The sequence below is a fragment of the Sapajus apella genome, unplaced genomic scaffold (genome assembly GCF_009761245.1).
Source record: "Sapajus apella isolate SASKATOON/1434 unplaced genomic scaffold, GSC_monkey_1.0 scaffold13, whole genome shotgun sequence".
NCBI lineage: Eukaryota > Metazoa > Chordata > Mammalia > Primates > Cebidae > Sapajus > Sapajus apella.
Window position 1 is genome coordinate 7,119,305 of NW_022436953.1, and position 13,092 is coordinate 7,132,396.

The following is a 13,092-nucleotide window of genomic DNA, read 5'->3' on the forward strand; positions in this document are numbered from 1 at the left end:
GTACCTGATAGGGTACTTTTGCAGATCCAGTAAGATGTTGGTGACATTGCTTCGTAGCTTTTAAGAGCTGGGTCATTATTCTGAGAGGCCACGTGGCAGAGGGGCAGGTGTTGGGCTCTGATGTCCAGTAGGTGTGTGTCTAAATCCCAGCTTAGCTGAGCATTAGCTGTGTGACCCGGGCAAAGTATTCAGTGTCCCCAAGCCTCAATGTCCCCATCTAGGGTGCAGAGTTCCTCCCCTTCTGGGGGCCCAGAGCAGATGTTTCAAGATACTGGCAGCAGATGTAATTTTCTGAATTGATTTGGGTACTTATTTGTTGAGTTCCTGCCTAGTTTTTGCATAGGAGGAGGTACTAGGACCCCCACTGATGGGCTAAAAGCCCCTCAAGGGAGCCAGGTCAGAGGGGGAGGTGGGGAGGCCAGGCCACTAGGCCTTTTGGGACTGAAGAGCTTTGAGGGGAAGAAGCCTCCAGATAGAACAGCTCTGGGCAGACTGACTTGAGATCAAATTCCAACTCAAGTTCCCAGCTCTGTGTCCTGGCTTCCCCATTTGTATGGAAGGGTAAGGTCAGGGCCTTTGTATAGAAGTCAGGAGTAGCTTATCTGTAGTGCTACCACATAGTAGTGCTTCTCATGTACCCCACACTGTTCTGCGCACACCACATGCATGAGCTCATTTCATCTCCCCAGTAGCCCTAGGAGGTAGGCACTATTACTATCAACCCAGTATTTCAGAAGAAGAAATGGACAGTTAATAGATGTCAGAACCAAGGTTTGAACCCGGGAAGTCTGACTCTAGAGCCTACTCTCAACCACCACCTGTACTGTGAAGCCCCTAGTGTAGACAACACTGGTGGCATTGGGCATTGAGTAGTATTTGCTGTGTCACAGCACTGGGATCCGGCTCCCATTGGCCATCCTGAAGTACCCCAGCCAAGGGCTGAGCCTTGTGGGGTCCTGTACTGTCACTTTATTGTAGCTACTAACACCCAGTATCTGAGCCCAAAGGTTGGAGTGAGAGGCCCCAGGAGGGGCAGCAGGCAGAGGCAGGGCCATGACACAGGAGCAGAAGTGGAGGCCAAGTCACCTGGTCCTGGGCTTCACCATCCTTCTGTAAGCTGGACCTGGGAGGGGCAGGAAGCCAGCAAGAGCCAGAGGAAGCAGAATCCCCAGAGGAAGGAGCGGGGCCTCCCAGCTTTGGGTTGACTTCAGCAAGCTAGGGGCCTGGCACAAGAAGGAGTGGGCACCAGGAGCCTAGGCTGAGCTGTGGGGCTGAAGGTGTGTGTGTGAGTGTGAGTGTGTGCATGGGGTGGAGGTGAAGGGAGGGATGAATGCAGGAGGGATCTCTGCCTGCTGAGGAGGGATTTAACTTCCTGTTATCAGCTGCCAGCTTTTCTCATAATCCAGGCGAGCCCAGCAGGGATCAGCAGAGTGTGTTTCCGCATCTCTGATGGACGAGGCCCGTGTCTTGTTCCAGCACATCCTGCACTCACCCTGTCTCCTGCGTCACCCTGGGTCTCCTCCCTCCATAAAGTTTCATTGTCTGCCCTTCCTCACCCTCCCCATCCAGGTTCTGGTGTAGGGAGAAATCTTATGCATTCAGGCCCTGCTAATTTACCACTTGTGATTGCTGGCACAAAGGCTAGCTTCCAGTTTCAAATTCATTCTATTCCTGAACAAAAGCGGCACTAACCAGGTGACAAGGGACTGTTTAATCTACTTCCTTAGAAAAACCGACTGCTACCCAGCACTCTGAAATGGCATTTGCATATGAGGCACGAATGCAATCATACATGCAAAGCTTAGAACGGTGCCTGGTGTAGGGTAAGTGGGTACTGAATAAATGGTTCTTACTTACTAAAGCAGGTCCTCTATTTCTCCTCCTTGGGTAACATGCATTCTTTTTTTTTTTTGAGACGAGGTTTTCACTCTTGTCACCCAGACTGGAGTGCAGTGGTACAATCTTTGCTCACTGCAACCTCTGCCTCCTGGGTTCAAGAAGTGATTCTCCTGCCTCGGCCTCTGGAGCAGCTGGGATTATAGGTGTGTGCCACCACGCCCGGCTAATTTTTGTATTTTTAGTAGAGACAGGGTTTCACCATGTTAGTCAGGCTGGTCTCGAACTCCTGATCTCAGGTGATCCGCCTGCCTTAGCCTCCCAAAGTGCTGGGATTATAGGTGTGAACCACCGTGCCTGGCCGTATTCTTAGTGCTATTCTCATATCCTGCATCCCAAGTCACTCCTCTCCAAGGCTGGGGCAGAGACTTCAGTCCCTCCAGTTCTAAGTGGATTCCTGAGTTCTCTGAGTCTCAAGCATTGCTGTTCTGGATGAAGCCGGGTGGTGGCCCTCACAGGTGTCATGTTATTCAGTGCTCACAAGTTTCTGGGCCACGTGGTCTCCACCATGGAGAAGAGATAGTGGAGGCTCAGAGAAGCTCAGTAGCTTGCCTGCCCGACCTGAAGACCAGAGCTCTCACCCTCCACATGGGTGGGGTGGGCACATCCATTTACCCTTCCTGACCTGTGACACAGATCTTATCATAGGCAAATGTTTGCCTCCAGCTAGGGGCTCTGTGGGTGTGGGCTCTGTCTGGCACACTCTGTCCTGGGAATAGAAATCTGGTTTCTTCCTTGTTCCATCCTTTCTGCCTGGCATGGATGGTGACCCTCTTTCCAGTCCAGGCTGGCCAGGCTGGCCCTGAGGCCTGGAACTGGGGAGCACAAGCAGGTGTGTTTGTGTCTCAGAGACGCCAAAAAAGGGCTACTTGGCGGTGGGCCTGGGCCGGGAGGGGCCTCACCTCCAGGCTGTTTGCTCAGATTCCCTTTCAGTCTCCACCCTGCCTCTGCACCTGTTGTGTTCCCATCCTCCTGGGCGTCTGGCAGCTGTCATAGTTGGGGCACCTGTCCCAGCCCCCGAGGACGCCCTCTGGGCTCCCTGGCTGCAGTTTTTCTGTGGCATGCGGCTTGCCCTCTCTGTGTCTGGGTACTTTTGTTCTCCTCTCCCTCCTCATCCCTCGATCTTCCAGACTCGAGGCAGCAGCTCTGGCCATAGGAGGAAGCTTTCAGCTGGGGTTCCCTGCTTCCTATTTTCTGGTGCCAGGCCCAGCCTAATGGGTAGAGAGAATGGGGCCCTGGCAGGACGGCCATAAGCCTCAAATGCTGATGAGGTGACTCATCAGCTCAATCAAATTATCCCTTGTTCTTGATGAAGGAAACACTATAGCAGCCAAGGGCTGCCTCCTAGCTCCTCCCCAGCACGGTCCTCTTCCTGACCTCCCCAGACCCTAGTCACTTCCCCCTACCCCATAAAAAGTTTCCCCCCTCCCTTGTCCAGTGTTGTCTTCTATACCTCCTAAGCATGGCACCAGAAGACATCACTCCAGGGTTCCAGTCCTTCTTACCTTCCACCCACTGTGCTACCTTGGGAAAGTCTCTATCATTTACTGGGCCTTCTTCGCTACACCTGGAAAATGGACCCAGAACTTCTTTGCCTGCCTGAAGATAGGGGCTGACCCCAGTGCTCTCTGGAGGCTCTTCTCCCTCAGAGAGCTTGGTGACTGTGAATCTGTGGGTTTCTATTCCCCAGAGAATTTGTTCCTTCTGTCCACTGGAAAACGTCTAGGCTCTGCTGCCACATAGGACCCTTCTGCTTCCTTAAGGAGAAGGTCCACTGTCCCCTTGTCTTCTCTTCCCTCAGCGAGAGGGGCCCTTGCCCTTTGCCCTTTCCTCGATAGAGCATGGGTTTTGATGTTAGGCTGGTCTGGGTTTGAAGCCTACTTTGTCTTCCCTTCAGTATAACCTCTCTAAGCCTCAGTTTTATAGCCTGCAAAATGGGGATGATTATAACTCCTGGAGGAAGGTTTTGGGATTAGTTGATACATGAGATACTTAGCACAATGCCTGGCACATAGTAAGTGATCAATAAATGATAGCATTTATACCCTCTACCATATATTTGCTTCTATTCCCCTTTCACATCCTTGCCAAAGTGTAGCTATAGAACGGACCACAGATCATTTAGTCAGAGCCGAAAGAATCTCATTCCTCGATCCCAGCCTGCTCCTGCTGGGATCCGGAACTGCCTGTTTCCCCATCCATGCCCCTGTTAAGCCCTGGCTTCTGCAGCATGTGCACTGGGTCCTGCTCACCAGTTGGTGCATAGCAGGCATTCAGTGAATAGTTGATGGATGAATAAGTGAATAAATGATATATGTTAGTGATTTTCTCACCCCTTTTAGTAACAGAATCCTTTGGCCAAATGAATTTTGAGATCCACTCTCACTCCGTCACACAGGCTGGAGTGCAGTGCCACCATCTCTGCTCACTGCAACCTCCGCCTCCTAGGTTCAAGCAATTCTTCTGCTTTGGCCTACCCAGTAGCTGGGATTACAGGTGTGCACCACCACACCTGGCAAATTTTTTATATTTTTGGTAGAGGCAGGGTTTCACCATGTTTGCCAGGCTGGTGTCAAACTCCTGACCTCAAGTGATCCACCTGCCTTGGCCTCCCAAAGTGCTGGGATTATAGGCATGAGCCGCTGTGCCTGGCCCCAGATGAAATGTTATGGGACGCCCCAGTGAATAAAACAGAGAACGGGTGCAGCTCTTCTGCCATATCCCAGGGTTGCTTCCCTGTCTAGAGGTCCTGGACACTGCCTGGGGAAGTGACAGGAGAGGGAAGCTTCAGACACAGGACATTGCCACATCCCATTTGGGGAAGAAATTGTGGGAAACAGGCCCATACGTCTGTGGGGAAAACCCTTCAGACTGTGGTGTTGAAGGCCTGGAGGCCACTCAGGCCGCCTCCCAGTTCTCTGTTCTGTTTCACTCAAGTGGCCAGAGTGGGGGCTGCTGCTCACCTGAAGGACTCGCAGCTCATGGAGCCCCCAACCTGCTCCCATCCCTGCCTGCTTGCTACTTGGCTGCTTTCCTGCAGTCCTGTGTCTGAAAATGATTTCAGGTATGTTTGTGAGATGTTTTCTGAGTGCCTGCCCTGGGCTGGGACAGGAGTGATGGAAGCCCGAGGGGAGTGAGGCTAAGTCAGGTGAGACCCAACCCTGCCGGATGCGGGATGTGGGATGCCGCTACTGCTCCCTCCCCTGGGGCCTCTGGCCTCCTCTCATCCTTCACAACCAGCTAGGAGAGTGACTTTCTGAAATGCTGTTCTGGTCAGTTGCCGCCCTGCTGCAGGACTTCCCTGTTGCTCTCAGGACGAAGACCAGAGTCTTCACGCTGCTCCTCAAGGCCCTCCTGGCGTACCCCTGACCCATCCTGGCTGGGCAACGGAGTATTTCCCAAGGTTCCCCCTGCTCATCCTGCTCCATACCAGCCTTGCTTCTGGAACATGCCAGCTCCTTCCAGCCAAAGGGCCTTTGCCTGTGTTACCCTCATTCTCCTAAGCCACCTCCATAGCACAGGGCCATTAGCCTTCAGATCTTGTCTTCGCCTTCACTCAGGAAAGCCTGTCCTGAGCACCCCAGAGCCTTGCTCCTTTTTTTCCGACACTTTTTCTTAGGTTGCGATGACATGCTCCTTAGTGAGGCTACTTGATAAATATCTGTTTCCCTCTGGTCTGGAAGTCCATGAGAACCAGAACCTGCCACTGAGGACCACCCTTGCACCCCCAGTGCATAGCTGTGTCTGATACAGAGTAGGGGATCAGTACATGCTGGGAGAGTTGAATTAAATGGTGGAGGTGCACCGAGGAGAAGCTGGGGCAAGCAGACAGGGCTCCAGCCAGGCCATGGCTCACTCTGTGTAGGACAGAGTAATTTAATGGCTAGGAGGTCACTGCCCAGGGGCTCAGAGGAAAGATAAGTGCCAGGAACAGGGACGCACTCTTACCTGGGGGCCTAGGGAGGCTTCCCAGAAGAGGTGTTTCCAGTGCTGGGTGGTGGGAAGGGACTGGGCCCAAGTGAGGAGAAGGCAGGAGCCAAGGTGAGAGGGAGGCTGGCGTCTGGGTATGGGGCCATAGGAAGGACAGGCTGGCCATATGCAAGGGATTGGTGGGCAAGGGCCCAGTCGGGTGTGTTAAAAGGCAGGCAGGGTGAGAACGGTGACTCTGCTGCTACAGGAACAGACTCCAAAGCATCTTCTTTTGACCTCAATTTCCTCATCTGTAAAATGGGCATACACATACACTAATCTCTTAGGGTTCTCATGAGGATTGAGCAAGTTAAATGTGTAACACGCTCAGGGCAGTACAGAGCACGCAGTAAGGCCTCACGTGCACTGTTATTATGATCGTTTCCGACAAAGGGAATTTGGCTTCATTTCTCCTTGTCAGACTGACTTAGCTTCTGTCCCCCATGGGAACTGGGTACGTGTGCCAGGAAGTGTGCGTGTGTGACTCTGCACAGCCACGAACTGGCATGTGCCCATGGAAAGTGGGCTGCCTTGTGTGGGTGTCGTGGCTTCTCCCAGAAGTCTTGGGCATGCCTCTGGCTGGGAGGAGGATTGGCAGACTGAGCTTGCTCTCCCACCCAGGGCATGCCCTGCCCTCTGCTGATGACTCTAGGTCAGGCCTGAATGTCCTTCCTTGTTCTCCTAACCCCTTCCCCAGACCTGCTCAGAAGTAGGAGCAGCAGGGTCTTGAGCTGTGGGCTCAGAACCCAGTCCAGTCCAGTCCCTTACATGGCCCAGGCCTCTGAGTTCCACCTGCTGCAGGGCAGCCCCTGCCTTCCCATGGCGCCTTCCTCAGCCCCCACCCCTTTGTCCCCCAACCTGCCCACTGGCTTTCCCTTCCCACCCAGTCCTTTCCCTGGGGTCCAAGATCCCACACATTGAGGACAGGAGCTGGGGCCATGCCAGGGTTAGGGAGGAGGGTGCTGTCCTGTTGTCCTGGCAGAGGCCCTTGAGCCTGTGTGGGATGATGACATTGTCCCAGACACTGCCCGAGTCCTGGCCCTGCCTGTGACCTGCTGGGTAACCTCAGGCAAGCTCCTTAGCCTCTCAGAACCTCTACCTTCTTCTCCGTAAAACAGACGTAATCATAGCCGCTCCCACCCACACAGTTCCTGGTGCACAGTTCACGCTCAGTGCATGGCAACTGCTCTCTTGATGTTGATCTGGGCTCCCGGCACGCCTGCCCAGGGCTAGAGGGGCCCGACCTCCTAGCCTCCCTCTTCCCCTTCTGTCTGCACCTTTCCCTAGGCCCTGAGTGTGTAGTGCCAGTAGCCACCTTAAGATTTCTCTGGAAACTTTGTGAGTCTGTGGAAGCAGGCGTGTGTTAGTGTGTACATTTTGAGGTGTGCATGTAACCATGTGAGTACATGTCTAGTGGGCAGTAGGTGGCTGAGTGTGCTCAATGGTGAATACTCCTGAATGCTTATGAGCCCACATATATGCACATCTGTGTGACTTGATGCAGACAAATAGTGCAGGTCTGTGTTGGGGTGTGTGGTATGTGTGTATGTGTATGCGCATGATTAAAGGGATAGATTGGTGTGTGTGGGGAAAGCCTGGATTCTGGTGCGGCACTACCTGGGTTCGCATCCCAGCCTTGCCCCCTTCTAGGTGAGCAGCATCTCTCTGTCTCAGTTTTCTCATCTGTAAGACCATCATCAACATCCCAGAGATGGTACCTGTTGATAATGACTGTAATACTGACCTCATCATTCAGCCTGTGAGGACTGAAGGAGTTAATACTTGCAAAGGCCTTGGAACAGAGCTTGGAAGAAGACAGAAACGGTGTTAGTACTTGGTTATCAGCTTGGTTGTGAACCTCTTGAGGGCAGGGACAATGTCTGTTATGTTTCCCAGGGGGTCCCCTCTCACCTAGCTGGACCTCTGCATGGAGTAGGTGCATGAAGCTGGTGAATGAATGGCTGTCGGTCGGCCTGGGTGATTGGGGAGGGGTGTGTGTGTCACTACATCCTTGGGATGGGACTGTGTGTGATGGGGATGTGTGTGCGTGTGCGCGCCTCTGCTTGCTTTCTGGAGCTTGCTGCTATTTCAGGAAGCCTCTAGTCTCCTCCTCCTTATGTAAATAAACATGACAGATCCCATCGGCTGTACCAGCGCGGGAGGTGGGGAGGCTGGAGTGGGTGGGAGCCGGGAGGCGGCGGCCGGAGGGGTGTGCGTGCTGCGTGCGCGTGTGGCCGGCTGGCCGCAGGCGGGCGGCGTGCGCGTGTGCGGGAGGGGGCGCGTGGGGGCGCGGGAGGGGCCTGCCATGCCGGCCTCCGCCCGCGGGGGAGGAGACGGGGGAGGAGGCGGGGAGGTGCCGGCCAGGGCGACTTGGTGACCAGCCGGCTGGCCCAGCAGAGGTGGCTGCGCTGCCTGCCGCCCGAGATGGGGGGACAGATCACCCGGAGCACTCTCCACGGTAAGGCCCCGCGGATGCCTGCCGGCCCGCCCACCGCAGCCCGGGGACCGCCTGGGGAGGCCGGGCGGAGGGGCGCTGGGGCTGAGGGCTCGGTCGTGCCCCTGTCTCTTCACTCCATGTGGGGCTCTGGGGCTGTGTGAGGGGCACCTTTTGGTGGTGGGCTCTGGGGCGGGGGGCAGCAACAGAGCTGGGGAGAGCGGTAAGAGGGGCGCCTTCCCTGACAGCCGGTGCGAGGTCAGGCAGCTGAGGCTCCCCACAAAATCTCCTTGTCCTCTTACCTCCATGTCCTCTTACCAAGGTGCTGACTAGCCCCCAAGTGGGATGCAAGGTCCTAGGTGTCCCTACCTGCCTCTCCCGGGACAGAGGCAGCCACAGTTAGTTAGACAGCTGGGGGGACCTGTTTGTCAGTCCTGGGATGTGGGCCTTGGAGGTGGTACTGGGTTCCATGATGGAGCTCTGCAAAGACCTATGGACACCCACATGTGTGCTGAGTGTGTGTGTGTGCCTGTGCGGTGAGAAGGCACTGAAGGTGCCCGTGGGTGTGCACCTGTGCCCGCTTGTGCCTAAGCACACGGGTGTGCAAGTGACAGCAACTCATATCGCCTGATCTCGCCTCTCCTAGTGCGTGCTCTGTGGGGGAGGCAGTGAACTTCTGATCCCTGCAGTTCACTTCCACAGTCAGACCCACAGCCTGGAGCTGGAGGTGTGGGAGGGAGGGGGACCAATGGTTGGCTCCCCATTTGTAGGGCTCTTGCTTGCCCCAACCCCTGTCCTCTGTTCCCCTGGCTCTAGTAGTGTGGTCTTGGGAGCGCCATGGCCGATGTGGCAGCAGACCCGGAGAGGAGAAGGCTTCCTAGGGACTTGTGTGTCTTCTCTGGGCCCTGGGAACTGGGGTTCCTTTACAAATTGGCCAGAATAGCATGGGCTGACCTTGGGGAGTCCCTGACGCATTCCCCTGTGTCCCGCGCTCCCTGCTCAGATGGGATATTAGGAGGTGGGGCAGTGTCCATCTGCTGAGTCCAGTGGGCACTGAGGAGCCTGGGAGAGGCTCAGGAAGGAAGGAGGGTGGCGGCAGGAGTGTGTGGGCAGCCGCGGCCGGAACTGATGACCAGGTGGCTTCTCCCTTCCAGGCTGTGGACTTTGGGAGAGTAATTTCTAATTAAAAAACAAAAAGACAGGGAAAGATGTAGGAAAAGCAAATCATTGGCTCTCCTACAAGGAAATGAATTCCGTCCTGGGCTTGGAGGGCTAAGTGACAGATGGAAGGCCCTGGAAGACACATAATCCGGAGCCATGCCAGGGGCACTGCCAGTGGCCTGGGCCTTGGCTGGAGACTTGGATTGGGCTGACCTGGGACTGGCCTTGCCTGTCTGTGTGGTGGGGGCTCTCCTCGGGGCTTGCTGGCCCTGGCGGGGCCTGTTGGCAGAGGGTCTGGAGCCAACTGGCATTTTCCACTGGAGTCAGGCTTGGGCAAGCCTGTGGTCTGGGAAGGACAGAGAGGCCCTCAGAGTAGGCTTAGGACACAGTACACTGTCCTCTAGCAGCTGCCTGGAGCACAGGCTCCCTAGAGGGTGGACCTGAGGCCACCCTAGCTCCTGCTCTGGGAGTGGGTAGATGTGTTTTGTAAGGAAGCGAATGTCTTCCTGAGCCTTGGTTTTCTCACCTGTCAATGAGGCTAGTGAAAGCACCCTCCTCCTACAACTGCCATGCAGGCTGGGCCTGGTGGTTCATGCCAGGCAATCCCAGACACTTTGGAGGCTGAGGTAGGAGGATTGCTTGGACCCAGGATTTTGAGACCAGCCTGGGCAACATAAAAAAGAAAAAAAGAAAACAAGATTATATGAATCATGTGAGCAGAGAACTTAACATGAGGAAAAGCAGGAGGGCTTGGAAAGGCATCCTGGCCCAGGGTCATATTCCCTCCCTCTCATTTGTCATTTGTCCCATTTCCCTGGGGGCAGGAGGATCACTTGGGGTGATCTGAGAACTCTAGGAATTGGGCATTCAGGCTAGGTGGCCATCAGTGAGCGCTCATCAAGTGCCCCATCTGCCTTGGCCTCCATTGTTTTGCCAGAACTGTGCACCCTGGTGGGGCCTCCCCTAAGCTCGTCCTGGCCTTTGCCATTGCACGAATAGAGGGGACAGGAGCTGGAGGGCATGGAGAGGGAGTGTTTGCCTGTGCCTACACAGCCACCCCCGCCCTCACCAGAACCCCTGCATATGCGTCCCCATGCGTCCACACCCAGGCGTGCCCACACCTGTACACACACACTGACTGCTCTGGTGGCTCTGGTTTCACCTTCTTCTGGGAAATGAGCTGGGGCCAGCGGGAGATGCAGGGGTGCTCCTTCCTAGGGGTGCCGAAGCCTGTAGCTGGGCTCCTGAGGACACATTGAAATGGTCCTTGATTGTATTTTCTTTAAGGCCTTGGACTTAAGGCTTGTTTCAGGACAAACATTTTGGATTGCTGCCTTAAGGTGGGTGAGAGAGGAAGACCCAGGACTCTGTATGTGTGTCGGGGGTTATCTAGTTGTGTGTTTTGTTTGTGGATGTGTTTTGGCTCTCTGAGCTTCTGATGTCAACAGATGGGTATCTGTGTTTTGGATCTCTGTGTACCTGTGTGACGTGTCTCTAACTGTGGATTGAAGTGACTGCGTGTGGCTGTGCCTGCGTTTCCCTGTGGGGGCAGCCACATCTGTGGTGCTCTGTGCCTGTGCTATGCCTGTGTGTGTGTGTGTGTGTGTGTGTGTGTGTGTGTGTGTCTGTAGTGGGGCTGGTGGTGAGGAGTCAGGCTCCTCTGGGACCAGCCTGGCAGGAGACCCATGGGGAAATGAATTCCCATTTGGAAAATGGTTTCAGCGGTTACACGCTTGATCTCTTCCATCGGCAGGTTTCCAGAGCTGCTCCCGGTCTTGAGGGCAGGCTGGCAGGGGTGGGAAGTGGGGTGAGAGGAGGAAGGCAGCAGTGGCACGAGGAGGTCCCTCTTCCTCTCGCCTCTGCCATCCTCTCCTTCCTTTTTCTGCCCTTCCTCTTGCCTCTCCCTTCAACGCTCCCTCAGGGCAAGGGATGGACCCCTTGCTGATGCTTGACGTGTGGGTGACACACGCACATGCACCCAGACATATGTGTCACCCCCAGGTCAGTCTCTGGATTTAACAACCCTGAGTGTCAGAGGATGCCAGGGTACAGGGACCCGAGACATTGGCTCCCACCCCCTCCTGTCACAGAGGGAGATGCTGCAGCCAGGAAAGGGAAATGGCTAACTGAGGCCACACAGCTGGTACCTCAGCGGGGAAGCCAGGCCTTGTTCCTTCTGTGGCAGGTCCCCCGCTTACCCTTCTTGGATTCCTTAATCCTCAAGCAGGCAGCAGCAGAGAACGCATCCAGTGGCCTTGTGAGACCCAAGATTAGCAGAGGGAGCCGCCCATCTCCCAGCAGCAGCTCTGGGGGCTTAGGCCAAGGGGAGCTCTGTGGCTTGAAGGTGCACACCTGCACAACCCCACGCCCTGCTTGTGCCTGTATGCTCCAGGAAGGTGGGCATTGGGTCATTACAACTCTGCATTCGTTTACCTCAGCCTGGCTCCTGGCATGCTGGCTCCCAGCAGATGCTGGGTCAGTGGTTAGAGGGGGAAAAGTGTGGGGTGGACAGAGGCCCTTGTTGCTGGAGGGCAGGGCAGTTGGAGCCGAAGGTGGCCTGAGGGGGTGGGTGGGGGAAACATCAGGGAGGTGAGGCCAGGGCTGGACATGGAGGCCAGGCAGCATTTGAAGAGGAAGAGAAAGTGGAGCAGGTGTTCTCCTGGTGAGTTTGAATCCTGTTCTGCTCTTGCTGGCTGTGTGACTTGGGATCAGTCCCTTCATCTCTCTGCGTCTCAGCGTCCACTTCTGTAAATTGGGAAGGGTAAGTTTTGCCTTATAGAGTTATAGGAAGGATTAAGTGAGCTGGTAGACGCTAAAGGCAGTAGACCTGGCACATAGTGAGCACTCCACAGGTGGAGTGTGCTTTTATGAAGGCTTTTGTGGAGGCTCTTCTAGGCCTATGTGTGCTTGCCAGTGCACACGCACACACGCGCACACACACATGCACATGCACAAACATGTGCACACACATGCACAATACACACGTGCATGCACACACATGCACACACATACACAATACACATGTGCACATGTCACAAACGCACACATACACGTGTGTGCATATATACATACGGGTATGCACACACGTGCATGCATATATATACACATATGCACATGCACACATATACACAATGTATGTACACATAACATGCATGCCTATACACACATATGCACACACATACCCACAAGTGCACACATATACACACATGCGCATATACACATGCACACACGCATACACACATACACACTCACCTGCTATCTCTGTGTCCCCCAGCCCTTGTGGGCCTGCATAACTGTGCTCGTGTCTGCCATGGGGCACAGCTGCCATCTGTGTGTGTCCACACATGTACATGTGCGTGACTGGATTTGATATGGGGAACTAGGGCTGCTGATGTTACTGAGCTACACTTCCCCTCATTCTCCAGGCCTGGCCTGGGAGGCTTTGGGGAGATGCTGGGAGGACAGGGACAGGGATTGGGAGCTGAGCCCTGAAGAGTTAATGTTTGAGGGAGAGGAGGAGGACTCGTCCTCCTCCCAGCAGTGAGGAATTGGGAGGCACAGCTGTATACACCTCTGGCTGCTAGAAATGTCAGGATGGGGAAAGTGAGTGAGAGAGCAAAAGGCTCAGTTGG

At 54.9% G+C, this 13,092-nt stretch overlaps 1 protein-coding gene across 3 annotated transcripts in view; it reads left to right on the forward strand.

Annotated features, from left to right (window-relative positions):
* Window positions 1-13,092, forward strand: part of NEURL1 (neuralized E3 ubiquitin protein ligase 1) — a 94,659-nt gene that overhangs the window by 50,505 nt on the left and 31,062 nt on the right. Inside the window, exon 1 of one of the 3 annotated variants that reach the window (XM_032281513.1) lies at window positions 8,148-8,323. The exons of 1 other annotated variant lie outside the window; for it this stretch is intronic. In XM_032281513.1, the coding sequence (XP_032137404.1) occupies window positions 8,290-8,323 (34 nt within the window). In that variant the 5' untranslated portion in view covers window positions 8,148-8,289. Of the gene's footprint in view, window positions 1-8,147; window positions 8,324-10,190; window positions 10,801-13,092 lie in introns of those variants that run through there. One more of the 3 variants, XM_032281514.1, reaches the window with a different exon arrangement.